This window comes from Numida meleagris, chromosome 1 (genome assembly GCF_002078875.1).
Source record: "Numida meleagris isolate 19003 breed g44 Domestic line chromosome 1, NumMel1.0, whole genome shotgun sequence".
Taxonomy (NCBI): domain Eukaryota; kingdom Metazoa; phylum Chordata; class Aves; order Galliformes; family Numididae; genus Numida; species Numida meleagris.
In genome coordinates this window covers 135339301-135366270 of record NC_034409.1, presented here as the reverse complement: position 1 = coordinate 135366270, position 26970 = coordinate 135339301, and the positions used below count along the sequence as shown (strand labels likewise).

Here is a 26970-nt window from a genome sequence, read left to right as displayed (position 1 = left end):
AAAACAACCTATCCCTGAGTACCTACAGGCAAATATCCCACGTGTACTTGAACTTCTATCCATCGCTGACATAGAAAAGCTTTTGGTGTCAAGAGCAACTTCTCTCGTTCTTAGAGAAGGCGTGAAGAGCATATCTGAGGCCAGCAAGATCATTGAAGAGATTCAGAAAATGGGAATCTTAAAATAAAATGTTATTTCCACTCTGAATAACGGATTACCACATGTAATCCATTTATTTTCCAAAGGATAAATGTAGAAATAGTAACACAAAGTACTTTGTAAAAGCTTTTAAGTACAGTGGAAGATCTTTGGAATGCTTTGCTTTTATTTCCTCAGGAGATACTTTTAATGATCTAGAAAGCCTTCAGAAACCACTACTGAAAAGTAGTTCATGCACTTTGTTACACTGGCAGCCTTGGTCATTCCGGGAAAGGAGCCACAAACAGTTCCTGGTATTCCAGCCCTGGATATGAACCAGGTATTTATAATGTTCTCTGGCTGATGAGGAGCAGCTCCACTGGACAGGTTGCATATCTGTACTTGCATGGATAAGACACAATACTCAACACACTGTTGACAGAGGAGGAAATGGGTTCTGTTTACTGACCACAAGTTTTTGATGCTGATGAGATATATAGCCTTTAATATGACCCTGTTAGGAGAAGAAAATACAGTGTTAGCACAGGAAGCTGGTTATACCTCAGCTGTCACTAGAGTAAATCAAAGCTATGTGTACGTTCTCAGTCACCACTGCACTAAGTATTTGTAAGGACCCAATTTATGTAAGTAGGTCACCTCACACAGCAAGCAGAAAGTTGGTACCATATCCATGTTTGTGTACTAATGCTGCTCTTGGATTGCCTTTTGACAGGGACCCTACTGGTTTGCTTACATTTCCAACCCGGCCTTGAACACCTCTAGGGATGGGGCACCCACAGCTTCTCTGGGCAGCCTGTTCCAGCACCCCACCACCCTCTCAGTGACAAATTTCCCCATGACATATAATCTGAATCTCCCCTCCTCTAGTTTAAAACCATTCTCCATTGTCCTATCACTATCAGGCTGTGTAAAAAGTTGATTTCCCTCTGCTTATAAGCTCCCTTTAAGTATTGGAAGGCTGCTATCAGATCTCTTCTGATCCTTTTCTTCTCCAGGAAAAGTAGTTCATTTTCTTGCTGACACTGCAGTGCTGCACCAAAACTTCTGATTTATTAGGAAACTACTGACTTAAAGCTTGTACCTGTTCATGAGTACTTAAGACCCATTTAGAGCAAAAGACAAAACAAGAAACAAAGAAATGCAGTTCTGATGTTGGAACGTCAACAGTCTCCTACTTCAAATGCAGAAAAACAAATCCCTTCCTGGCACTAGATATAATTTTTGCATTTTGAAACAAGTATCTATACATTATTTAGAAAAAGTACTGAATTTGTAATGCATATTCAACTGCAATTTTAACTGATTCCTGCAAAAGTAGGAACTAGAGGAACTTCCCAGGGCAAATGGAAACATTTGCACTTCAGGCACAAATGCATCAACTTTTATGCACAAGAAAAGATGGGATTACTGATATATTTTTGTAACATACTTTTAGTGTCTTCCTAATGCTTTCTACTGTCTGGAGTCTGGAAGGACTGAAAAACAAGTGGGCGGCACATACCATGTATATAAGGTTAGCTAAAATGCACTGGACTTCATCAATGTCAACATCATCTACTTGCATGAATTTCAGGGCAAATAGAAAGGCATCTAGGGATAGCTGATGTGTCTTGAGTAGTAAATACCTGCAAGAAACAACAGAAAATCTGTTATTGAGAAACAATCACTTAAAGCTCTGGCTCACGGTAAAATAGACATTCTACTATAGATTCACTTTAACAGCAATTCTGCACTCCTGGAGAGTTAAAGAGCATATACGTCTCTATCTCAGTCCTAGGTGAAACCATATTAATTCTGCTTTTAGAAAAAAAATGTAATTTTTGTTATGCTTACACTTTCTTAAAGAGATTTCTGTATGTGATGATTTTCAGCTTCTCAAGGATAAGAAAGATTCCACATCGAATGAAGAAGGTCTCATGCTTGGTCAGAGCTTCATTCAGCAGGAGAAGATTGCCTTCGCTAGAAAGATGGAAGAAATGAACACATGAGAAGGTCTCATCAGAAAAAGAAAATGCACGACTTGGTAGGAATATCCTTCCCCTGCCCTCCACAATCATCCCAAATAAATACGTTTCAGTCAAAGCTTTTTGAACTACCACACAATGTAATAAAAGAATTGCATACCTCACAGCCTTTGTTACTTCAGCAAACTGCATAAGGTCGTACTTTTTTAAGAGCTGAATGGTTGGCATATGGCCCTGAAAAATAAATGGTTTCCAAGTTTTCCAGGATAAAGTCAAGCTCATTTTAAATGTAATCTATAAAAGCATTTTTTCAGAGAAACGGACAAATGTTTTACCACTTTCTTTTTTTGTTTTTCTACAGAACAAAAGTTAGATGAAAGTATTTGTAAGACATCGCCTTGCCCTACCAAACTTCCTTCAACTCAACTCACAGTAACTATTTATCATGGTTTAAGCAGTCTCCTGATATTTCTGAGTGTTAGGAAACATCAAGATTGTGTGAGATGAGGCAAGTCCAAATTTTGTGTTGTAGTTTTATGATCTATCTGCAAGCAAAAGAACTGTGGGAATCCCAGGCATCACTAATAACACAAGCAGTGCTTCAGCACTGTCATGTGTTACTCAGTCTACCAGATTATCTCTTCACTGTGCCTCCGTGTGGCCATTAAAATGTCAAGAGAAAGAGAAGAAAGTTTAAATTTAAAGAAAGAAATTCAATTCTCATTGTTAGATCAGGTAAGACTGAATCAGGCACACTATCGAAAAGAAACTTTGTTTTGCTTTTCCCCTTTCCAGAGCAGAGATCGGATTGCATACCGACTTGGTCAGAATTTAAATTTAGTTACCATTACACTGTGTTGTTGCTAATTCCTTTCCTGGCTGGAGGATTAGCTGAGAGCAGAATTCAGCTGCATGTTTACTGAGAGCTGCTAGGAATGAAAAAAAAAAAAAACCCAAAAAACAAATACCCAAGCTATTTTTGTAGTTCTAACGTTCGGATTGCAATTTTAAAAAGCAACTGTAAAAGCAATGACCTTTATATAGATTCTTTAGTGCCTCTTGAACGGCTCCAGAAAAGCTACCATAATCTTAGGCACTAAAGGGTCCACCAGTTTAAGGAAGGCTGTTAGTTTCCTTTTATCAAGCCTACCACTGTCTGATCTGGAAATAAGCACTAAGAAAGACAGTGAACAAAAATGAAAAACAGAAGCCAATTATCACACCCACCAGGCTTCCCCTTTACACATAATTTCTGTCATCAAAAGGTAACTGCAAAATAAATGAACTGATACTCAAAAGGGAGCACAAAGGGGTAAGAGAGAATGGTCACGATTCATTTTGCTGGGGTAAATGTGGAAGGATGGGAACTCTCAGAATTGGATGATAAAAACATCCTCCGTGAGAAATTTGGTAATAGGGAATGGGAAACACTCTAAAATCTAGATCCCGGCCCCCCAGTTACACTGAATTAATTGTTTGTACAACCCCACTAACTCAAGGAACAGACAAATGACAGCACAGCACACAGGAAGAACAGGAACAAGAAGAGAGAATTATTTCAGCAAAAAGATGAAGAGAACAAATAGTAACTAGCTGACATGCCTCAAACTGGCAAATAATGCACGAGGTGCAATTATAAAAACAAAGACAGGACTCCTTTCTTTCCTGTGGTAAACCCACCACAACAGCACAACAGTCTCCAACCATTTATTTGCACATCCTCCTTCTCCTCACCAGGTGAAAGAAACACAGATTTGTACTAGTGAATCCAGACATTCCCTGGATGCCTGTGCACGTTATCACCATGCAGGCACTCTGGTACATGACAAGTTAACTCTGAACTCTACAAAGAATCACTTATTCTTCTTATAGCAGTAACCTCAGGTTCCACCTTTCAGAGGGGTGGGAATAAGGCGGGGGGGAAAGAAGCAGCTTTTCTTCCTCCTTTCTTGCTTTGCTGTAAGTAACAATTCAGCATTTTCTGACCTCATCTGTACAACGCCTGCATGTGCTGGTGCTTATGGAGGTCAGGCACAAATAACCTCTGCATACCAATAAGGGAAAAGAAAGAAAATTAAGAACCGTGCTGAGTTTCAGTTTGCTTATTTGCCTCCTGAAAAAATGATTTGCAAGAATAACATCAACTCACCAATAACATTTTTACTGGTAGCAGGTAGATCAAAATCATTCTTTTGTTCTTCTGGCTTGAACGGTGACAGTGCTCAAAAGCAAATGACAGATACTCTTCAGCTGCAGACACAAATAAAAGCAGTGACAGTAAATAGTCAAGAACTAAAACTGATTAAAACCATAAGCCAAATTCTGTGCTTAATGTCCATTTCTAGCTTGAACGTATGATATTTGAAATGATATCAAGAAGAACCGTACCAATCATACCAATAGAGAGACGTGGTTTAGTGGGGTTACTGGTGGTAGGTGGACGGTGGGACTGGATGATCTTGTAGGTCTTTTCCAACCTAGCTAATTCTATGATTCTAATCAAAATACATTAAGAAACATGTTGCAAGAATTATTGGTGAATCACACAAAAGACAAAGTATTACAAGAAAAATAAGTTCTCCTTCAGAAAAGAAAAGCTGCCAATATCTAGATGTCAGAAGAAACGGTTACAAACAATACTGGAATGTTCACCTCAGTTAATTAATTAATTTATTTATTTTACACTGCAGGAGAGGAAAATTTCAAGAAGCACTGATGAAACAGAACAGGTATTTTCTAAACACACAAATTAGGTTTTTTCGGGGGATGTAAGCTGTATGTGATACACACATCTGCTGTTGAGCTACAGAAATACAGCGGTGATATCACACAGCATTACAGTATGAAAACTTTTCCATCACTCCTCTCTTAGAAAAAAAAAAAAAATGACAGGCCTGACAGTCAGAAGATGCTTCTTGAGAGACACAAAACTGGCTCTCTAATAACCCTTTTTTCCCTTTGAAGTAATGAGCTATATTATGTTTATAGTTAAAGGTTTATGTCTCAGCTCTAAAAACATTTGTCGTAGTAGATGACAAATCTCAGAAATATGATCTCCAAAAATCAATGCACTGAGAACCTAATTCCACAGCACAGTTTGCTGAAGATTTCCTACATAGCATGGAGTAACTTTAAGAGGAAAAGACAGCTGCAGAACCTCCTTTGTGAAACCTTTTACAAACCTATTCTGTTGGATGCTAGTGCAGGGAATAACTGTTCTAACAAGCTTGCACATAATGCATTAGAGTACGGGGAACTTAACAGAAACAAGTATTTTAAAGCTGGCATGTACTAGAAATAGAAGTGTCATGTAATCTCATCTCCAATCTGACTCAGCCTGTGGATCTTTCAGCATGACCACACTTTGATCGGTGCGAATACAACTGAATCTTCTGCACACGTTTGGAGCCACACACATATGCCAGAGTTCACACCAAGCAGCAAGAGTTTAAATGTGTCCTACTGGCACAGTACCTTGCTTAAAGTCGCTGTCAAACATGGCTTTGCGTCCAACGTAGTATCTGTATGTAACTCGCTGTGCCATACTATATTCATCCTTCAGGTTTGAACTGTCAATTGCTCTAATTAGGGGTTTACACAGATGGAGCTTATTGATCTGTTAAATAAAATTAACCGCATTGTATTCATAGAGTGCAGAAATGCAACATCACTTAAAAAAGGGTGAGTTTGACTTGGGGTATGAAATACAAAACAGCTTACCAGACTCGAGTCCTACCTTAAAATAAATTTTGAACAGCTGATTCACAAGAAACAACATGCCCCACTTCTTGGAATCTTCAATACCTGCTCGGCTGTCATAAGAATAGAAAAAAAACAAAACAAAACAAAACAAACCACTAGTACTGAACACTGTAGTAAAATAATTACTTTGGTTTTTTAATAGTAAATTTCATCCCTAGATATTTCATGGATGTTTTTTTAGGATAGAAATATGTGTCTGAAAATAAAAGCCAACTCCTTGCCTTAAAACATATCAGCGCTGTCTAAATGCAATGTCCTCAAATTTTAAATTTTAAGCAGCTTTGCAGCATTTCTTCTCGTCACAATGAGAGATAACATGCAGAATATTATTCACCTGCAGCAGGATCCTCACTCCAGTCTGCATGCACCAGCATAGCAGTAGGTACTAATATTCAAGGTGAAAGAAAGATGGGTGGGGAATAAAAGCATTTTCTCCACCTGGGAAGCATTAAAATTGCTAAGACAGTAAACCAAAGAGTCACTTATTCCCAGTCTATTCACACTGAAGTAAACTTCACAGATGAAGAATGTACAAAAGGGTTAATAATATTCCCTGAGAGACAAGGTCACTCCCAACATCATCTCTTAGGAAGGCTAAACCTGAAAGGCCTGTCCAGCTGCAGTTGATAGTCAAGACAGACTATAAATGAGAGGAAATAAGGCTCAGAAGTGTTTGTTCTTATCCAGATACAACCTTAATAAGTAGAGGAAACTAATATAAAGTGTATTAAGATCTTATGAATATAATTGTGCAAGTTTTACAGAGCATCTTTCACTTACGTGTCGCTGGCACAGACTCGAAAACAGCTCATCAGCAGTTCTGCTGCTTTTTCCAGCATGTCGCCAACTTTGCTTTTCCCCTTCTTCACTAGCTGTTGATCTGCCTACCATTACATAGCAAGAAACAAAACAAAATTCTACATTCTGATTCACTGGGTTGTAAACAATTCAGTTCCTTAATACTGCATTTTAACAATACGTTTGACATGCCTACTGTTGCCGAAATCATGACAGTAGTCACGCTGACAGGACTGAAAACAAAGCAGAGCAAAACACTTGGAGAGGCTCCTGAACACTCTGTACCAAGCTTAATGCACAGCAGGGCCAGTCAGAACTTTGAAAATAGCACTGGCCTTCAGCAACACTAAGCTTAATGCAGCTCTCAAAAGCCTAAATTCAGGATCATCTTATAGCCAAGTTAGAGCACTAACACTCCCAGTCAAGCTTCCAAAAAACAAGACTTGAGCTAAAATGTCTTTTAAACAAGAACAAACAAAAGTTAGTTACTCATTTACAGAATCTGAGCTTTAGAATGTATAATTAAGCTTCTCTTCACAGCCCCAAGGACTAGGTTGTATTTCTAAACCATACCCAACATTTTCTGGTAGTAACACACACTGCTAGGACCCGAGATTTTCAAGAGAAAGGAACATGTATGCTACAAAGCAAGTGAAAATTAGTTGGCAATAGTGTTTATATAAATTGGGAAAGAACTATACACTAGTTAATACAGAAATAAAACAACAAAGAAGAGGGGAAAAAAACCCAGTGAGTAGATATTTGCTACGTACTTCCTAGAAAGTTTTACTCTAATGCATGCTTTCTCATTAGCTGAAACGCAGACAGGAAATAGAAATGCAACTGTCGCTGTAGAAGTCTTCTCTGTACCCACATCTTTTGAACACAAAGGCATTAGAAGAAAGCATTCTAACACTTCCAGAATAACTGACCCCATTCTTCCCTTTCTTGTGCATCTCAAAGCCACAGATTTGCCTCGTTCAGATTGAGAATTGAGACTTGTTACAGACCACGAGCACACACACACACACAAAGCCTTCTCTGTGCAAGCATGGAAAGCATGGTGTTTTGTGGGTTCCTAGGCACAAGAAGTGCCAAGTGGACAACCACTAGAAATACTGGATAATGACAAACCCTCATCTAGCTTGAACTTTAATTTCATCTCTACAGGTCAAGTAACCAGGAGCAAAGTCATGACCTGCTGCTCATCTTGGATCAAGAATTTCTCCATAGATGCAAGCTACTCCAATTCACCAGCCTGAGGAAAAATAAGTTTGTTGGTTTGGGGGGTTTTTGGTTGTTTTTCTTTCGCTTGTCAGGAGCTATAGACTCAGCAAGAGCTCCAATGAGCATCAAAAGCAACATACACAGATGGAAGAGGGAAACAAGGCAGAAACTTCACTCGTTAATATGTGGTGAGCAGTTAGATAAGCTTAGTTGTACTGTGTATCCCTACCCTTTCAAAGACTCAAGTTGCAAGAACAACACATGAAAATCATAAGCTGTGCCATCACACTCTTCTATGACAGTACTTAATTGCTTTATATGCTCTAAACTGCGAGTTGCATGCAGGTGCCCAGAAACTCTGCAGCTCAAGCGGCAAATGGGAGTCAGGCAGACCCAGCAATCTAGTTCTTCAATAGGATAGGACAAATCTAGTGCGTTAACAAAATCTTAAACAAAGAGCAAAATGCTCTAATGAGCAAAATCAGGCTTTGCAGTCGAGTCTCAAACATTTCCATCATAGAAACTCCCAACAGGTTAAAGTACTAAGGTTGTTTTACTTACATTATTAGCAAAAATTCGAAGATCAAGGGCTACAGCATACATAATAGGTAAAGCCCTGCAAAAGTTAGACACAGTATAAATGCTATGTGTGAATCATGCAAAAAGACACTTTTTTCTTCCTAGTTGGTCATAAGACTGGAAAAATACACAGGAACTTTTAAATAAATCTTTTTAAAAGGAGAAGTCTTCAAGAACTCAGCATCTCAGAATTCTACACCAAAGGAATTAATTTAGACAACTTTTTTACTGTGGCTTCAAAGGCTTTAAAAAAAAAACAAAAAACAAAAAAAAAAACAGAAAAGCTATCTCACCTTCAACAAATCCTTCATGTATTTGTTTACAGACATTCTATGTAATTAAACTTAGATGTATATACAGTTTTCATGGTTTTGGATCTAAAAACTCAAACATGCAGCAAAAATTATTAGGTGGCATGAAAAAACTGAAATTATTGCTATGATATTATACTAATGAAAGATGGGAGTCTAGTTTTTAAGCTAGACTATGACATACTCACCAGTTTTCTTCTTTATGTGCCTGAAATGCTCGCAGGAAAGATGTATTGTGTTTAGGAGAATTTAAAATGCTATGAAACGTAGCAGACTTCAAAAAACAGAGGAGTTGTGTGGTACTATATATTACATGCTACATGAAAGAGCAGAAACCAACAAAGCAGCAAGTAGATGAGGAGAGAGGATACGAAGACCCAGTAGGGAAGAACATGAGCACAGCCACACATTCTTGGTACTGTGGTAGCAATGAGAAACACTATTGACTTAGAGATAAGCCAGCAAATACTTTCTTTATAAGAATCTTTTCCTTCATCCAAGTAGAAACTGGAATGAAGATTAATCATTTTAGGTTCTCCAGGTCTCTGTGGGAAATTCATTTTCTGTTTTTGAGGCAAGAGACAGGTTCCTTCTTAGTCCCACAGAAAGTTGAAAAGAAAAGAGCATACCTGGATTTCCTTAAGAATCTAAATAGCTGAAATGTATTTGGAACTAGACCACAGCGTATTCGATTTTGAAAGGAATAAAGACAGCTTACTCTACTAGAAAACCTAGTCAATCTGAAAACAATATACAATATACAATGTATATGGAAAAGGATATTGAACAATAACTGTTTGGCATTTGTATGCTTCTATGAAGTCATGGTTTCCAACGGCGTAAGTACATCTGTCAAAGAAAAGGAGCATTAGTGCAGCCAAAAATATCACACATGTAAGACAAATCTTTCTTCTTTTGCCTTTTAACAGGTACAGACTTTATAGTTAAAGTTATAGATGCAGTAAATAGAAAATAGGAAGCACTGAAACCAAAGCTTTGTCAACTGCCATATATAGATGTCTTACAGGCACATTAAGAAAAAATTATGTGGAGAAAAAAGAGAAGGCCTTAATTTCCTACAGTCCTAGTGCCACTTAGAAGAGTAACTAATAGCAATTTTTCAGATGTAATCTCTTTAAAATAATTAAGTAATCTTAGGGATATGCTTCCCCATCCCTGCAGGATGTCTTCTAACTGACTCGCCTATTCCTAAGTCCATCTTTACCTTAAGTGGGCTGCAAACATTTCATCATATGGTGGTTCCAAAACTTGTTGACACTTTTCCTCTGGGGATGGAAGCTAAGGATAGAATAAATCAATTAAGGAAAAATCCACTGCACCAGAAATATAATATGGATATTTTATCATGGTAGTCTTATGCATACATGCCTTTGCTATCTATCAGAACCTTAAGTACATTAATAATCAAATCTAGTGTAAGAAAGTGTTAGCATGCCTTCTGTGAACACAATCAGATCAGAGCTAGCCTTACATGAAAGCACCTGCAATGCTTACATCACAAGCACCAAACCATTACCAAGCCAAAGTTTGGCTCTCCATATTCGTTCCCATCACATCACATTACTAACTGATAAAAACCTGGCCACTGGGGACCTTCAGGATTCTATCCAGAAAACACGGAACCCATAAAGCCACCCAAGAAAAATTTGCAAATACATAATATTCTTACAAAAAGAAAGGGGAATCAAACCCAGAAGAGGATCCTGCAGACTTCTGAGGCTTATCCCCAGAAGACAGGAATGCAAATGCAGAGCTAGGAAAAATGAACACTGAACAAAATATCAAAAATGGATTCTTCCAGAGTAATAAGTTCTTACCTGAAGTCTTGGGTTTGCAACATGCGGATGCTTAAATGATACCAATTCTGCACAGAACTGTCCATCTCTGCTGTCAATAGCTTCTTGTACCTACCCCACAAAACAGGCACATTATACAATTAAATGCAGGTACAGCCATACAACGTATTTATAGTGTTCATCCATGTCAGTAATTTCATTTGAACTTAATATTTAATATGAAAAACTAATTGCAAAACACAAAATTAACTTCACTTTGCTTGAAAAAAAATCTCTGGAAGAGCTTAAGCAGGTGCTGGGTTTCAGTTTAGTTTTTCCTGTTTTAATTGACTAGACTGATCATTACTGAAGTGAGCAGGATGACAACAACAATGGAAATGGGATGGTTCAGACAGAAGCAGCAAGAGCGTCACACTAAAACCTTGATACTGAGGGTTCAGTGTAGCTGATATCCTTGTGACCCTGCTCCTGTCTCTCCATCCTATCTGCCATAAACCATAGGTGTCCAAGCTTTTGGCTCGCCTGGGCCACACTGAGTGAAGAGGAATTGTCTTGGGCCACATACATGTAGGTTGCTCCAAAAGTAATGCCTCCTAATTATTTCCATGGAAATGACAACAGATACACTGAGCACAGTAGCACTGTTTGATAGAGCAAATTCTCAGCTACAAAACATTATTTTTCAACATAGCCACCACCATTAGCTGTTCATTTTTGCAAGTGATGAACAAGACCTCCTCATGCTGCTTTTGTAAGAAACTGCACCAATGGAAGTGACTCGCTGTCACTACTGAAAGGCACCAGCCACCGCCTCCCTGTGCTCACGTCCGCTGATTGGTCTCCATAAACATTCAGTAAGTGTCGATGGATCCCAATGGGTGCCATTTTTTTTCCCACACAGAAGAATTCAATAACACACCTTTGATTCATACACACTTCCACATCAGACACCATTGAATCACACTGCCCCTCTGCTGTCAACTGTCACACAGCAACAACATGTAACAGAACACTGGTGGGAAGGTTCAACCTTTACTGCCATACCACCAACATCGGCCTCTGACGTTTTGGGCCAACACCATAAAAAAGGGAGGCATTACTTTTGGAGCAGCCCTCATTAAGTATATAACACAGCCAATTTATCTAAAGTAACAAAGCATTTTAATTTTTAATATTTTTATTCAGACGTATAAAAGGAGAACAACAAAACCAGCAAAGAAAAACAAATCCACGTATTCGAACTGCTCACAGATGCATAATGAAAAGCTTACTTACTTGCTGCAAATACTGATTTATGGTGATGTGTGCCATTGGAACAGAAGGGCTAAGAGTCCGAAGTAAATCACGTTCTGCAAAAGAACGGGAATCTTAGAGAAGGGAAGGCGATGGCACCCCAGACACACCTCCTCCTCCTCGCGCTCAGGAAGGACGGGGCGGGGATGTCCTCCTTCTCGCCACGCTTCTACTCGCCCCTCTCCCGCAACCCCCGGCCCCGGCATACACCAACCTTCCAGCCATGGCGCGGCGCACAGCAGCACTTCCGGTACTCGCTAAGTCACTTCCGACAGTCGCTAAGTCACTTCCGGCACGAGCCGGCTGCCAGCAGGCGAGAGCACTCCACGTGATACTCCCTATCTGCCCGCCCCTCTAAGCCCGGCCGCGATGACACCGCCTAGCGTCTTCCCTGCCCCCAGCTCTGCTCGGGAGGCGTGGCCTTGCGCGGTAGCCAATGGTAAATAGCGGTGGGCGGGGCCAGGCTGCGCGTCAGGCGTGAACCACGTGCGCCGGGGCGTGTGGCACGTCAGTGGGCGGGGTGGTGGGAGTTGTGTGCCGGTCGTAGCGGGGCTCGGTGTTAGCTGTGCGCCTCGGATTTGGCTGTCGCGTTCCCGCGGCCGCAGTGCCCGCGTTGTGAGGAGGTGACAGCCGCGCTCCTTGCCCTCTGTTGTCCAAAACGCTGAATAAATAAGTTCCCCGCGCGTTGTTTGTAAGAGGCTCGCACCGAGGGTCTGCTGGAGCTTCTCTGCTCCCTAGCTGTCCGCCCAGGGAGCCATCTTGTGAGCGGGGCCGCCCGGGAGTCCGTGGGAAGACCTCGGGGAGGGCTGGGTGGCCGCCCGCGGGCAGGGCCGGAGTGGGGGGGCGGGGAGGGAAGAAGGGCGGGCGGCGGTGGAGAAGGAGGAGGAGAGCGGAGGCGGGGATCGGGCAGCCCAGCCCAGCCCAGCGCAGCGCCTTGCCCCGGCCGGACACGGCGCCCGGGGCAGAGATGGCGGACGAAGCCCAGAAGAAGCCGCACTTGTCGGCCCTGGTGGGGCACACCAACGGGCTCACCAAGTCCGCCTCGCTGGCCGCCGCCACGCGCGGGGGTGGCGGCGGGGGCGGCGCGGCCGCCGCCTCCAAGAAACTCGTCATCAAGAACTTCAGAGGTGGGTGCGGGGCCGAGCGGCGGCAGGTGCCGGGCCCGGCCTCTTCCCACCTTTGTTTATCGCGGGGGCCGCTCCGCCTTACCGCGGCGCGGGGAGGCTGCCGCCGCGCCCGTAACCGCCTCCCGGGGCAGCGGGGTTGGGGTGGCCCCGCTGCAGGAAGGAGGAGGCCCCGGGCCTGGCCGCGCTCGGGCACTGCCGTCTCGCGTGGGGTCGCGACCTGCCCCGTGGCTGTGCCGGCGAGCGCCCCTGGGCAGAGCGCAGGAAGATGGCTGCGGGGAGCCGTGCCCCTCGGGCCGCCCTCAGCCACCTGCGTGTTCCCCCGCAGAAAGGCCCAAGCTGCCCGATAACTACACGCAGGACACCTGGCACAAACTTCACGAGGCGGTGGCAGCCATTCAGAGCAGCACTTCTATTAAATACAACCTGGAGGAGCTCTACCAGGTAAGACCTGCAGGGCTGTGGGTTTTTTGGTGTAACAAGGAAAACGGAGTGCTTTGAGACTTGCAGGGCTACGGAGCGAGCAGAATGTATTTTGATTTGTTGGAGGCCGGTTACACCTCCAGAACACTCTCTCGGTGCACTGTTTCCTGTCAGTTCACGCTGTTATGGCTCAGCCGCTCACAGGTCCTTGGAGAGCTCCTGAGATCTGGGCCCATGAAAAAGCAATTTGTGTCAGGAGGTGCTGAGAGCTGCACCTGAGCGTCCTTTCGCCCTGATGCTCTGCCTGCTCCAGATCCTGAAAATGGGGTCTTGCTCTCTGGGCTTTGCATATCTGTGTCTTATAATGGCTTTTTTGGTATGTGCTTTGGTATTTGTGAGTGGTCAACGTTAAAAGTATTTCTTTCAATAATCAGACTACAGTACCAATACTCTTTGGAGAATGAAAGAAAGAATCTCAGTGTGCATGTTGTTATAAAACGTTACTGATGCAGTAACTTGTGCCACTCAGTTGAAGTTAACTGTGAGCATTTGGTGGGTGCAGGTGTTTCTCTGCAGATGCGGATCTCGTTGCCGTATCAGCACTGAAGGCGTTAATGCTCTCACTCCAAATTTTCTAAATATTCAACAGTGGTAGTTTTGTTGGCATCTGTAAGATAGCGACCGTGAGGGAGGAGAAAGACAGCAGTCTGTATTGGGTCTGTGCAGGGAACAATCAGGATGAGTCTGAGTGCTGACCTGACTTCTCTATGTTATTAGTTAGAGTCTGTAATGTGTGGCACCAAAATGGCTTGTTGTGTGAAGGCGTATTGACCTAATATAACTTACTGCCTTCCAACTGGACGGATATATACGTCTGTTAATGCTTACAGGTTTGAAGAATCTGAATTACATAATACGTTTGATGGTTTTAAATTGAGCGTTTGAGAAATCCTGCATTTTCATGCCCAGCTAAAAAAACACGGATGCTTTGAATGTTACCTAACTTGTTTTCAGAGGCTCAGAAATGAGATTACAGTAATATGGGTATGAAATCGCCAGGGCACAGACTTGAGCTTTGGCAGAAGAGGAGGAGAGAGATCTCAGATAAGCTGTGAAGGGAAAATTGTACTTTTTGCTTCTTCTGTTTGCCTGCTTGTTTTTGAAACTGTGCACATTATAAGGTCAGCCCAGTAGTCTGTAAGTCATTGGTTCAAATCAGCAAGATTCCTGTGCAGTGGGTGGTGGCTGTGAGCATGCCCATGCATACGTGCTTATTCCTTCTGCCAAAGGAATAAGAGGAAGTTCAGCATCTTTTGGAAACCTGACCGTGCAGGTCGTTGTAACTCTCGGTTGGTGAGCACACAACCATCCATGGGAAAAATGTCTGCATCTCCACTTCTTGCTGGCAGGGCTCCTTTTTGTGCATCCCTATCTGGCACTGTGAGAAGAGGAGAGAGCCTGCGGGGGCTCAGTGCGGCAGGCAGTGGTACCCCAGCCTGCTTTTGAACTTCTTGAATGATTTATTTAATTTGGCATGGTGGCAGAGTTAAAAACAAGGAACGATCGCAAGGCCTGCTGGGAAGCCCAAAGCATAGTCTTTCCCAAGCTGCAGTGGCAGCATGGGTTAAAGCACGAAGGTGCTTGGCAGAGGCAGTGAGCCATTGCTGGAGGGCGGCAGCCAATTTTTGCTACTAAAATAGAAGTGATGTCTGGGATTGGTGGTAGATTGCCTGGATCTGGGTGGAAGTGGCTGATATTTGATGGGATACAGAAAGTGGGGCAGTGCAAAGAACTGCCGGGTGAGGAATGAGTGATAAAAATAATGGAAAAAGAAAATTCCCTTTGCAACAAGATCCTAAATAGATTGAAATAGGGCAGCAGCTGCCCTTCTTGAGGACACGGAGTAGAACATTGTTGCAGTGAAGGAAAAAAAAATAAATGGTTTGAATTCTGACCAGACTTTTGTGTAGGTGGATAGGAAACACTGTGTCTTAGAAAGCGTAACCAAGTATCTGACAACAGTTGTGTGATTACTGTTTGTCACAGAGGTTACCTCACTCAACCTGTTCTAAGACTGGAATTAAAAAACAGCATAAACAAAAAAGTAATCACATAATGCCTATTTGTTTTCATTTTGTATGTTTTGGAAGATAAGCTCCTCAGGATATTAGAACCGATAGAGGAAATAGTACAAGCAGCAATAACCAGCTTGCTAGAACACTGGAACAGAGGACTCTGATCAAAACAAGCCATTAAAATGGATATTTGAAACTTGTACGTAGCTTGTGTACGTGAAGAGCCTTCAGTGCTGTCTTTCTCAAGTCATTATACATGTGATAATTATTATTGCAGCTTTTTACCCAGACTGATTGTGTGCAAGGTAAATAAAGATCAAATCAGATTTCTTCAGAGGCAGTAAAAATCTGAACGAAGCAAAACATGCAGAAGAAGGAAATTACTCGTTTTCCTCTCTGCATTAGTCAAAAAAGAAAGCAGAAAGAGCTTGCTGAAGGCAATGCCACGGTGATAAGGCTGTGGTTTGAAGCACACTTCAAGCCAGTGCTGCTGCCCAAAGAGCCGCTTTCCCCTTCACCTTTCTCTTGACCTGATCATATGCTAACACAATTGTTTGTGTGATCTTAAAGTAAAACAGAGTGGAGAACATGTGCTGGTGCCGAGACAAGAAGTTGTGTGCTGGCATTAGGCCACATAACTTGTCACATCGCAAAGAAAATGCACCGATGAAGCTAAACTTTGAGGAAAAACAAGTAAAGACCAAGCACTGGGAAAACACTGAGACTTTGTCTGAGTTCACGGATGCTGTCAGAAAACTAATCAATCAGCAAAATATGTCACTGTCAATCCTCTGGAGTAAAGGGAAACATTCTTGGGTCACTTGTAGTTGCCTGAGTGAAGCAGTGCTCTAAGTGTGATGCAGGATCATCTCACAGAAGAAAGGAAGCCGATGTGAGATTAATGGAGGAGATGAGCTGACTTTCTCATCACATCCAACTGTTTTGGATGATTTTCTGTGAGGCACTGAATGGCCAAAAATACTACTGTAAACTTCGCAGTCCTCACAGAATGTTTGGCTGTCTTCATTGTGATTCATTTTAGGTGCTGTGGTCTATTAATAAAATAGTTTATTGAAATACAGGACACAAGTTAAAATAAAGCGCGCCTGGAACAAAATCTAAATATAGGCAGTGGTATCGAATGAGGTTACGTTTTCTCTTTGGCATTCCCACCCTGTTTCTTGTGAGGAAAAAATGTTGATTACACAGGGACAAAAATCAGAGTTCACTTAATTTTTTTAAATCTCATCTGTTAACTTCTTTGGTTTTAGGCTGTTGAAAATCTCTGTTCCTACAAAGTCTCTGCTACACTGTACAAACAGCTGCGGCAAGTCTGTGAAGATCATGTGAAAGCACAAATCCTTCAATTCAGGGAATATCCTTTTCCTGTGTAAAGAAACTGTTAGATTTGGGCTTAAACCGTTATTTTTAAATTTTGTTGTTGTTGTTGTTTTAAATGATGGTGGTGCTTGCAAGTGTGCTAAGAGGTTCTGTGTTTACCACTTACAGTTTTTCAAATTGACCATGAGCAACTTGAGTCAACTGAGGGAATAATTTTAGTATTTAGAGGCATGGTGGTAATGAACCATTTAGACAAGCATTTGTTTTGCTAGGAGTGCAAATGCTAAGCCTAACCTAGAAAACTTCAGTAGCACTATGAGTCCAAAATCCGTGGAGATCTAACAGCAGGTGTGGATTTTTGTGGTGAGCGGATGATAGAGATGCTTACAGTAGCAATAGCTGAAGAAAAACTATTTTTTTACAACAGTGCTGGGAGTCTTCTGTAAGATAATTCTCAAGCCTATCTGTATGGCCAGTTGTAAGTACTGGTCAGCAGTGATGTGTAATGGAGGCATTCACCAAGCCCTTCAGATACTTCACATGTACCTTGGGAGACAGAATTCTGGGAGTTCAGAAGATCACTTGGCTGCCTTGTGACCTTCAGAACACTTACATTTTATGGTAAATTTCCCCATTGTTTTCTCAAGATCTATTACTGGGGTTCTCTTTTTTCCCCTCTGAACAGATGACAAAAGTGCCTGCAGATTTCCTCTGGAAGCTTGAGTGCAGCCAGCCTTGTTTTCTGAAGCCTGGTGTGCTTTGCATGCTGAGAGTATTCTTTATGTGTCTTGTGCATAATAGCCTACTCGTTTGCACTTGATAGGGAAGTAGGGTAAGTAGAGCCTATGCCCAGCAGGTTGTTCCCGGAGAGTGCCTTGGCAAACAGATGCTGGAGAATGCTGGGGTGAACAGATGCTGTAGTGATTTGAATGCTAACCCTGCTTCTCTGGTCTCCAGTGTATATTCTGTTACAGAAAATGATTGGTTGAAATAGGAAGAAACAACGGAATGGGGCCCAGAAAAAGCCCTCTTTCTAAGTGAATGCCTTTAGTGTGCTTAGAATTGTGACTCTCAGTTTCTCACTTCACCGCATTCCCCAGGTAGGTGCCTACACTCGTAAAGAAGATAAATTGCTTTCTCTGTTCCCTTTTTTTTTCCCTGTTATATGACTAAGCCCCAGCATGGTGTTTTTTGTTTGAGTTTTTCTGAGTGCCAGTAGAAGAGCCTTGCTTCTACATGGCATACAAGTAACATTGATATTGAATTGGCGCCATGAATTCACCTCTTAATTACGTAGCATATTTTTTATTAAATTTGATTTGATCCATTTTTAAATCACATCCAACTAAAAAGTCTATTAGTCAGTACAGTAGCCTCTTAAATGTAACTGAGAACAAAATCTTTTGGTCTACTTTAAAGCAGTATACAGCTGGCCAATTTTGCATCCCTGACTTTTCTGGCTGAGGAGATGTTATAAAACTTAAGCTGTAAAACTTTGCTTTCTCTCCAGAAACCCAATAGAACCAATGTTTGGAGAGTTGAGAACTCTCCGTTCTACAGGTATACTGCTTTATATCCCAAGGACATGAGATTAGATTAATCAGATCTGACCAGAGGGATTTGGAGATGGCATTGTGTAAGAAAAGAAGGCAATGCCACCTTTAGGTTTACTCACATGACACGCTAGAATTCTGACAGCACAAGTAATGATTGGATCCGTTGTATAGCGAGTAAAACTTCTTAGTTTACTTAAGGAGACCTAGAGATGTATATGAATAAAGTGCTATTTGGATTTATTGAGGATTATTTGAAACTGTAACTGCTTTCAAGAGATTAGGGTCACTCCTGTGGCATGCAGTGCGAACTCATTAAACAAAGTAAACCTTTCTATCCAGCTCACCTCTGTGGGTGATGAGGTTGGTTTTGACACTGATGGGATTTCTTACTTAAATCTATATCAGAGCTATACAGTACAGTCACTAGATGGTATTACTGAAGGGCTGCGAGTGCTGTTCCTTGAAAACATAGGGAGGTTTTTTGGAGAGCTGCCAGCTCCTGTGCTGGGCAGAAGCTTTGCAATTAACCGTTCATCCCTAGGCAGTCCCAGTAACATCGGAATATCCACGAAGGAGATTTGCTTAATGGCTGGCAAAGATCATCTCTGGAATCTGACCTCAAAAGTTACTGGCAAGCTAGTTTTCCTTAATAGGTGCTGTACAGATTCTCTGGATAGTCTTTTATTTTTAAAGAAGATAAATAAATGCTGGCAAGATCATTGCAGACAAATGGTAAGTTGATTTTTTGTTCAGAATATGTATCCTTGAGATGTCTGGCAAAAGGGAATTTGTCATGTTTTTAACTTGGGTCTTTGTTGCATCTTCTCCAAGTTTCAGTAGAGCTTTTCACTTTCCCCTTTGCTAGATGGGAGCAGTTCTGTTGTCAAAAGCTACATTCTGCTGTGTTATTGGTTTGCTCTTCATTGATTTCATAGTGGTAACCAGCTGGAATATCACTCAGAAACCACATTGACACCAATGAAATTGTTCACCAATTTCTTCAATGTTTCCTTGTAAATAGCTCCAACCGCTAGGTTAATTTGTGACTTTTATTTATTTATTTTTGCAAAACAGAGATGAATATTCTGACTTATTAGGCTGAGAAACGAGAAGATTAATAACTGAATTTATCTATTTCTCCCCTTTTTGTCACCTACCTCTGTGATGGATTGTTACCGGGAGAAAGTCCCCTCTCAAAAACAATTCATAAGAATTGACCTTTTAAGACCACTATCTTAGAATTATAAGTTTTCATTGCATTGTCACTGAGCTCTGGGTACACATGGCCAAAATAGTGGGGCACCCAAATTACATCCTTTTCCCTACCACGTGAGTGATGGGCAGGAATGTGTACGTGTGTTGTATCTGAAATGAAAATGGAGAGTGTTGTGGACAATATCCGACTGTTGAATTTGTTCAGAATAAAATTAAGGTTGAAGGTTTTTTGCCTTGAAAGTTTAATTAAGCTGGACCTGTATTTTTATAAAAATGTTTTTTTTTCTGTGAACTTTTTTCTGTTCATTTTAATTACTTTTGAGTGTTCCTTTTATTGGTTTTATTTATTTATTTATGTTTACTCCTCAGAACAACAATCAGTAGGAAGTGGCTTTCTTGCCCAGGTGCTGAGATAGCACCTGTGGTGTTTAAGAAAACAAAGCAAAAACAATCTTGTTGCTGTTTCAGTTTAGTATGGTTGGCCAGAAATTGTGTCAGCTTGAGAATTGCTTCAGAAGCAATGGAATCCTTTAGAGGAGGATTGGGTGGGCATCTGAGGATAGAAAATTCAGTAGCTGGCCTGGCAGTGAGTTATGTATGGACATCCTGATGTACTCTAATACTAAATTAAAAGCTGGGCAGCCTTTTGTGTGAACAAAAGTAAAAATGGAGCTTCGTGAATGAGTAATAAGATAAAGCCCTCTCCTTTTCTCTCAATTTAAAAAAGACTACAAGTTTATACATGCTTTCTCTTGTTATAATTAATATATCTCTATTTTTCTCATAAATTTTGACAACTGTCTTTCACTGTGTAGACATCATTGCAGGGTTTATTACTATCTGCATAAAACTTTTTTTAAGTGAAAATTGTGACAGCATGCTATTTTGGGGTGTTTTGTGAGAGTGTTGGTGATTCTGCTTAAGTAAATATGTATCTCAGTAGCACTAAAACTTAAACAGCACAAAGGCTAATAAAACCACTCAGTGAAGTGCTTATAAATTTGAAAATTATCATGAATGTATGTGGTTATACTGATTAGTCATAGCATTAATAACAATAAATTACATACCAGTAGAGAAGCAAGTCACCACAAGAATTGAAAATAGGTGTACTAGCAATGAAATGTCTGTGAAGTAATTTTTCAGAATTTGCCTTATGATTTAAAATGCTACATGCTGGCGAAGAGAAAAATGTTTTCTTGATATATTTTTCAGATCATGATCAGAAGCATTTTCTTGTTTTTGGATCGTACGTATGTACTTCAGAATTCAATGCTTCCTTCTATATGGTAGGTATCTACATAAGTGCTTCTCTAATCCATGCAATTTATATTTTATTTGTGAAGTTTGAAAATTATTTTTTCTTCACATTATATTTGAGCCGTGTAGTAGGTTGATTAAACTTTTGTGTTAATTTATGGAAACATACGTCTCTATCGTATCCACCTTCCCCAGGAGGTAATATGAGGGTAAAAGAAAGTCAGTGTGGATCGGCTGGCAAGTTTGGGTGAGGCTACTGCCTCTGGGCCCTCACTTTTAATCTAGTGGTTCTTCAGGTGCTCCTGGTTTGGCAAAGTTCAGAGCTTGGCTATTGGCTCTGTTGTTGGTTTTTTTTGTTGTTTTTTTTTTTTTAATGTTAGGTACACTCACAAGGTACAAATAACGTTTCCTGCCCTGGCCTTTTGGGAGTTGAGATCCATGGCTCAGAGCTCTGAGGTTAACTCCTGCTTGCTGCTGCAGTTTGAGCACCTTGTGGCCATGTCTGTTTCTCAGCATCCTACCCAAGGGACGTTTTGTATCATCACCGAGGCAAACAAACCCATGCTTTGTCAAAATTGTCTGGTGTCAGTATTCTGTCTAAAGCAAGAAAAGATGTGGATAAAATACTGAAGTAGCAGTGTGCCTCTTCCATGCCTGTGTTATTTCTGTGCAGAACCCTCAGGTTGGGGAGGAAGCTGGTGGCCTTCTCCCACTTCACACTGGTGAGGTCCCACATGAAGTCTTCCTTTCTGCACTTTGCATTAGTCTTCCTTCACCTCTTCGTGTTAGACTGTCTTTTACTGAAAGCCATCAGAGTGGTTTGTTCATACTTTTTTTTTCTCATACTAAGAAATCCCATTTACTCATTTATATTTAATTCAGATATATATTCGGATTAAAAATTACAGTAGTAATTCTTTTTCAATAAACAGGCAGTGTTATAGTCTATTATGTACAATAGATGCAGGCCAGTCACAGTTCTGACCTGAAGTTTATGTATCTGGCAGCACCTCACCTGGTATTTTTGTGATAGTTCTTATAGAACATATATACATGATTAATAAATTCTCTCTGTGTGTAATATATATTATACATATATTTATACATACATATTTTGTCAAACATTCAAATTTTTAAAAAGAATCAACAGTGATTTATTAATTTTCATTATTCACACAGGGACATGGGGCTAGAATTATTTAGAAATCATGTCATTAGTGATAAGCAAGTTCAAAACAAGACAATTGATGGAATCCTTCTGCTGATTGAACGAGAACGAAGTGGTGAAGCAGTGGACAGAAGTTTGCTGCGTAGTTTGTTGAGTATGCTGTCTGATCTACAGGTGAGTACAGCAAAACTCAGTCATTACCACTAGTTTTAGAAATCAACTTTGGACTTGTCTGATGTATGTGCTGTACAGAAATAATTTTATTCTTCTTGTAAATGCATGCTTCAAAATCTGGCTAACAGATTGGGTAAAGGAGAGGGAATCACTTTCTCAGTCCACGGTCTTTCATTTTCTGTTTTTAAATTAGACTTTGCTTGTTTTTCTTAGCTGAGGCATGTCTGTGTTAATTGCTTGTTTTCTAATCCTAGTGAAGGTTAACCATAGCAAGCAAAAACAGCTGCCTCTGTTACTGTAAAAAGATTTTTTTGGAGGCCAGATCCTGGTTCTTACCACAAAAAAAATCACCACTTCAGCAACTTCTTAGCAGAGAGGTCAAAGATAGAACAAGATGCGAAGGTAAGGCAGACATTTTAAAATGGGTATGGTCAGTCTGTAGGTGAGTGAAATTTTCCATTAGAATAGATATTCAGCAATCAAACAATAGGAAAAAAAAACGTGATTTTGACTTGTCTGTATGTTGTCCTCTGTTCAGCGACACAGCGTTGTCCTGTGATGTGCAATAAAGTTTAGGAGCAGTCTTTCATTCTTAGAACCTGTTTTGCTGCTCTGTTCCCAACTAATGTATGTTATTACATGACTTGGTATAGGTTTAACAAAGTGCACAAAGAGTTCAAAAAAACTCTGGGAATGTTCAGTCTGGAGAAGAGGATGCTCAGGCATGACCTTATTGTTCTCTACAACTCCCTGAAAGGAGGTTGTGGCAAAGGGGGGGGTTGGCCTCTTCTCTCAGGTGACAGTGATAGGACAAGAGGTAATGGCTACTGTGATGCCAGAGGAGGTTCAGGTTGGATATTAGGAAAAATTTTTCTCACAAGGCAGTTGAGGCACTGGCACAGGCTGCCTAGGGAGGAAGTGGAGTCACTGTCCCTGGAGGTGTTCAAGTAATGTAGATATGCGACACTGAGGGACGTGGTTAGTGGGCGTGGTGGGGATGGATTGATGGTTGGACTAGGTGATTGTGGTGGTCTTTTCCAACCCTTATGATTCTATGATAAAAGGCTATTAAAAAGTACCTTTTGGTCAGGCAGCTTATGTAGCTTTTCTGCTTTTCACGTTAACTTTCCTGACTTTCATCCATAACTTTTAGTGTACCCAAAAGATTTATAACTGATAATTCTGTTTAAGAGAGAAGAGAAACTTCTTATGATCTGAAAAATCATTAACAGATCTGAGGACATAGGTCTGATTTGTGTGCTCTTTCCCACTTTTTTTCCTGTTATTTGCCAGTCTTCTCTTAATTGCATCAGTTTTTTGTAGGTATTACCAGTGGTTTGTTTTTTTAGCAACGTACACTGCTAACTAAAGATATTTATATCTCCTTTATTGAATCCTTCTTACAGAACTGGATTTCAGCCTGCAGTCTTCTTCACTCTCTCAAAAGTACTGTTTTCTTTCTTCACTAGAGAGCCTTATGAAATCTGTTTTGTTCTTTTATATTATCGAGCACAGATGTGCTTATGATCCTGCCTCCAGGATCTCTGCTTCTCTCATCTTTCACCAGAGATTAGCTTGTGGTGAAAGATGAATTAATAAAGCAAATCTTGTATTTCATTCAAAAACAGTTAAGCTCTTACTCGTTCCTGATTTTTAGGCAATTACAAAATTGAAGACCAACTGCTGAAAACTGATTCCTGCTCACTTAAATCTTATTCTATAGCAATTCTCTGTTGTAAAGCTTTATACATGGTTTATGTAGAAACAGTTCCATATACTGTTAGTATAGGTCAGAAGGTTAGTGAAGGAAAGGAAGGTAAGAAATAAAATCTTATGTTCAGTTCTGGTTAAAGAGATGGCCGAAGCAATCAGTATCTGCTTATAATGTTTAATTAGTATACTGTTACACTCTGAATACCTGTCAAGTGTTTCATGTTTGATGCACTGAAAAAAATCATATATTTGAAAGTACTTATCAGCTTTGTTCCTAAGACTCGTTACTGAGAATATAATCATTTTACTGTTGGGAATTAACTGTTTTATTTTACCAGTTGGAACCAGTGCAGAAATATCAGTGGAGGTCCTGAGCTCATGGATTAGATGTTATTGCTGTGCTGTTGTATTGGGTGCTGGTGTTTGTGTGAATTAAACAGAAGCCTGTCAGTTTAGACAGTGTTAGTACTGATGACTGAAAAGCTATTGCTGCGCTGGGAAGTCAGCTCTGGTCATAGTCTTTCTAAAACCGGTGGGAAAAAAGCAAACTTCTGCATTTATATAATTTTAAACATTTATTAACAAATGGCACCTGAGGAAATGGCCACAAGTTGTGCCAGGGGAGATTTAGATTGGATATAAGGAAAAAATTTTTCTCTCAAAGAGTGGTCAGGCACAGGGTCAGGCACCCTGGCCTGCCCAGGGTGGTGGTGGAGTCACCGTCCCTGGTAGTGTTCAAGAGGCATCTGGATGAGGTGCTACGAGATATGATTTAGTAGGACAGTGGGTAGTAATGGTAATAGGGGGACGGCTGGACTAGATGATCTTGTAGGTCCTTTCCAACCTTGTGACTCTATGATTCTATGATTATGCCTTCCTGAGATTTTACTTGCTGCCTATGCCTGACAACCAGAATACACTACCTTTATTAGCAGATTAATATAAGTAATGAAATTGATTTCTTGAGCAGGTTTACAAAGAATCATTTGAACAGAAGTTTCTGGAAGAGACAAATTGCTTATATGCTGCGGAGGGCCAAAGATTAATGCAGGAAAGAGAGGTAGGTGCATGCTGTAGTTGGCTGTTCTTATTTTAGGTCCATCTGCTATGGGATTACATGGGAACTTCTGGTAGCACCATAGAGCGAATGCTGAAAGAAATTTACTGGGGAAATGATGTGTACGCTTTGGGGACTGCAGTACTGTATCAAAGAGAAGAACTAAATCCGGTTTGCTGTAATGTGGGATATATGTGTAGATATCTAATATTTCTATATTGCATATAGAAACATAAACTAGGGGTGGAGTGACAGTTTTTCAAGTGACATTTTCTGTTGCTAAAGTTATGCAACCAAAAAATTTATCTCCACTTAAAGGTGTGCCATGAATATTATTTTTGCTTAAAGGCTATGAAATATCCACTGGCACCATTCTACTCAGTATTAATAGCTAAATTAACTGTTTACTTTTTAAAAATAAATATTTTGTTGCATTTTTTTTTTGCTGTTTTGTTCCTTTTGCTTATTAGTTAAGTAGATGTGAGATATCTTTGTCTTCTGTGCTTTTGAGACGAAATTATGCTCTGTGGGTGGGCTGCCTGAAAATGTGGTTCTGTCTGAAAATGTAAATCAACAATGTTTCCTGGTTGTCTAAAACATTAATCATTAATTCCATTTTAACACCGACTCTCTACCAGTAGCAAATAGCTATGTGCAGTTATAATACTATTATTGTGAGATGATACTGATTAGTAAAAACATAGATTGTGTAACATATAACATTCTTGTGGAATAGTAATTTCCAATCCATGCTCTCTTTAAATTTATAGTTTTAAAATATTCATCATGAACAAGACAATCATTCATGCTATTGTACTTAACTGTTAAATTTGGCCTTCTCTTGTCTTGGAAGGTCCCAGAATATCTTCACCATGTTAGTAAACGTTTGGAAGAAGAAGGAGACAGAGTGATTACATACTTAGACCACAGCACACAGTAAGCACAAATTCGTAGCATAAGTTAAGCATCCTTTATAAAACAGTGTGACTATCCATGGCTGTAGAACACAGAGATGATCTCTGTAGATACTGTTTGGTGTATTTATTTTTTTTTACGTGTTACTTTTTATCAAAACTGATTTATTTAAAATTCAAGTATTCTTTGAGTAAAAGGGGAGAAGTATGTCTAGAAAACTTCCATTATAAGTTGAAGTTAACAAAATATAACTGAAATTTGCATTATGAAAATAGTAGCTGATTTTAAATGTTCGTAAGGAAACATTCATTAGGGGAAAGAAATCTTAAATTATGACAGAGTAGAAAACGTGGACACAAACATTCCATGTTAGTTTACAGCAGATCGGCTTTGGTACAGCTGCTGACAATGGATTGTGCAAGGTAGCTTGTCCTTTTTGTCACTGAGGTATTGAGTAAGAGTGTGCATCTTACTGAGGTAAGAATGCACAGTCACTGATGGGCTATAAATGTATATATAATTCATAAATAATACAGTAGTAGTTGTTGTTAAATAAAGAATGTAAACAGGTAGAATTAGCTTAGAATTCTTTGTCCCCACACCTTTTTATTTCTCCTAGGTGATGTGTTGGCATTTCATTGAGTGTTAAAGGGATAAATCAATAATTTATCTCTTTTTGTCTTATATGTGTATATATATGAAGAAAATAATAAGCACATGCCTTTGCATATCATGTATCGTACTTATTTGAACTTGAGTCTTCTTGCAGGGTATCTAGCTTCTTCATGCAAAATGTCATGTGAAAACATATAGATTATTTCTATATGTAAATAAGATACTTATTCTGTCTGTCTGCTTCTTAGCAAGTACTGCTCTGCCTCAGGCAGCCCTGTTATCCTTGCTTTCTCTGTAGGCAGAAGGTCTTCTGAGGAAAAGGATGATATTTTATGTAATGTTGAATCCTGTTCTTGAGGATAGTCAGCAGCTGTAGATAGCAATACTTGGAAGTTGCAGGGAAAATTAAAGTAGCCATAGAAAT

General features: G+C 40.3%; 2 protein-coding genes across 5 annotated transcripts in view; one reads left to right on the top strand and one right to left on the bottom strand.

Annotated features, from left to right (window-relative positions):
• Positions 202–12317, bottom strand: PCID2 (PCI domain containing 2). Its single transcript, XM_021414855.1, has 15 exons — positions 12125–12317; positions 11893–11966; positions 10639–10728; positions 10026–10099; positions 9584–9649; positions 8989–9030; positions 8472–8526; positions 6666–6769; positions 5860–5935; positions 5598–5739; positions 4273–4373; positions 2284–2357; positions 1993–2118; positions 1661–1784; positions 202–652 (listed from the first exon to the last, which is right to left on the bottom strand). The coding sequence occupies exons 2-15, from the start codon at positions 11926–11928 to the stop codon at positions 563–565; spliced, it is 1200 nt and encodes a 399-aa protein (XP_021270530.1). The 5' UTR covers positions 11929–11966; positions 12125–12317; the 3' UTR covers positions 202–562.
• Positions 12803–26970, top strand: part of CUL4A (cullin 4A) — a 34326-nt gene continuing 20158 nt past the window's right edge. Inside the window, exons 1-8 of one of the 4 annotated variants that reach the window (XM_021414806.1) lie at positions 12803–13037; positions 13363–13478; positions 16804–16907; positions 19092–19161; positions 20860–20933; positions 22084–22246; positions 24930–25019; positions 25870–25952. In XM_021414806.1, coding sequence (XP_021270481.1) covers positions 12878–13037; positions 13363–13478; positions 16804–16907; positions 19092–19161; positions 20860–20933; positions 22084–22246; positions 24930–25019; positions 25870–25952 — 860 coding nt within the window. In that variant the 5' untranslated portion in view covers positions 12803–12877. The other 3 variants (XM_021414823.1, XM_021414813.1, XM_021414831.1) reach the window with 3 other exon arrangements.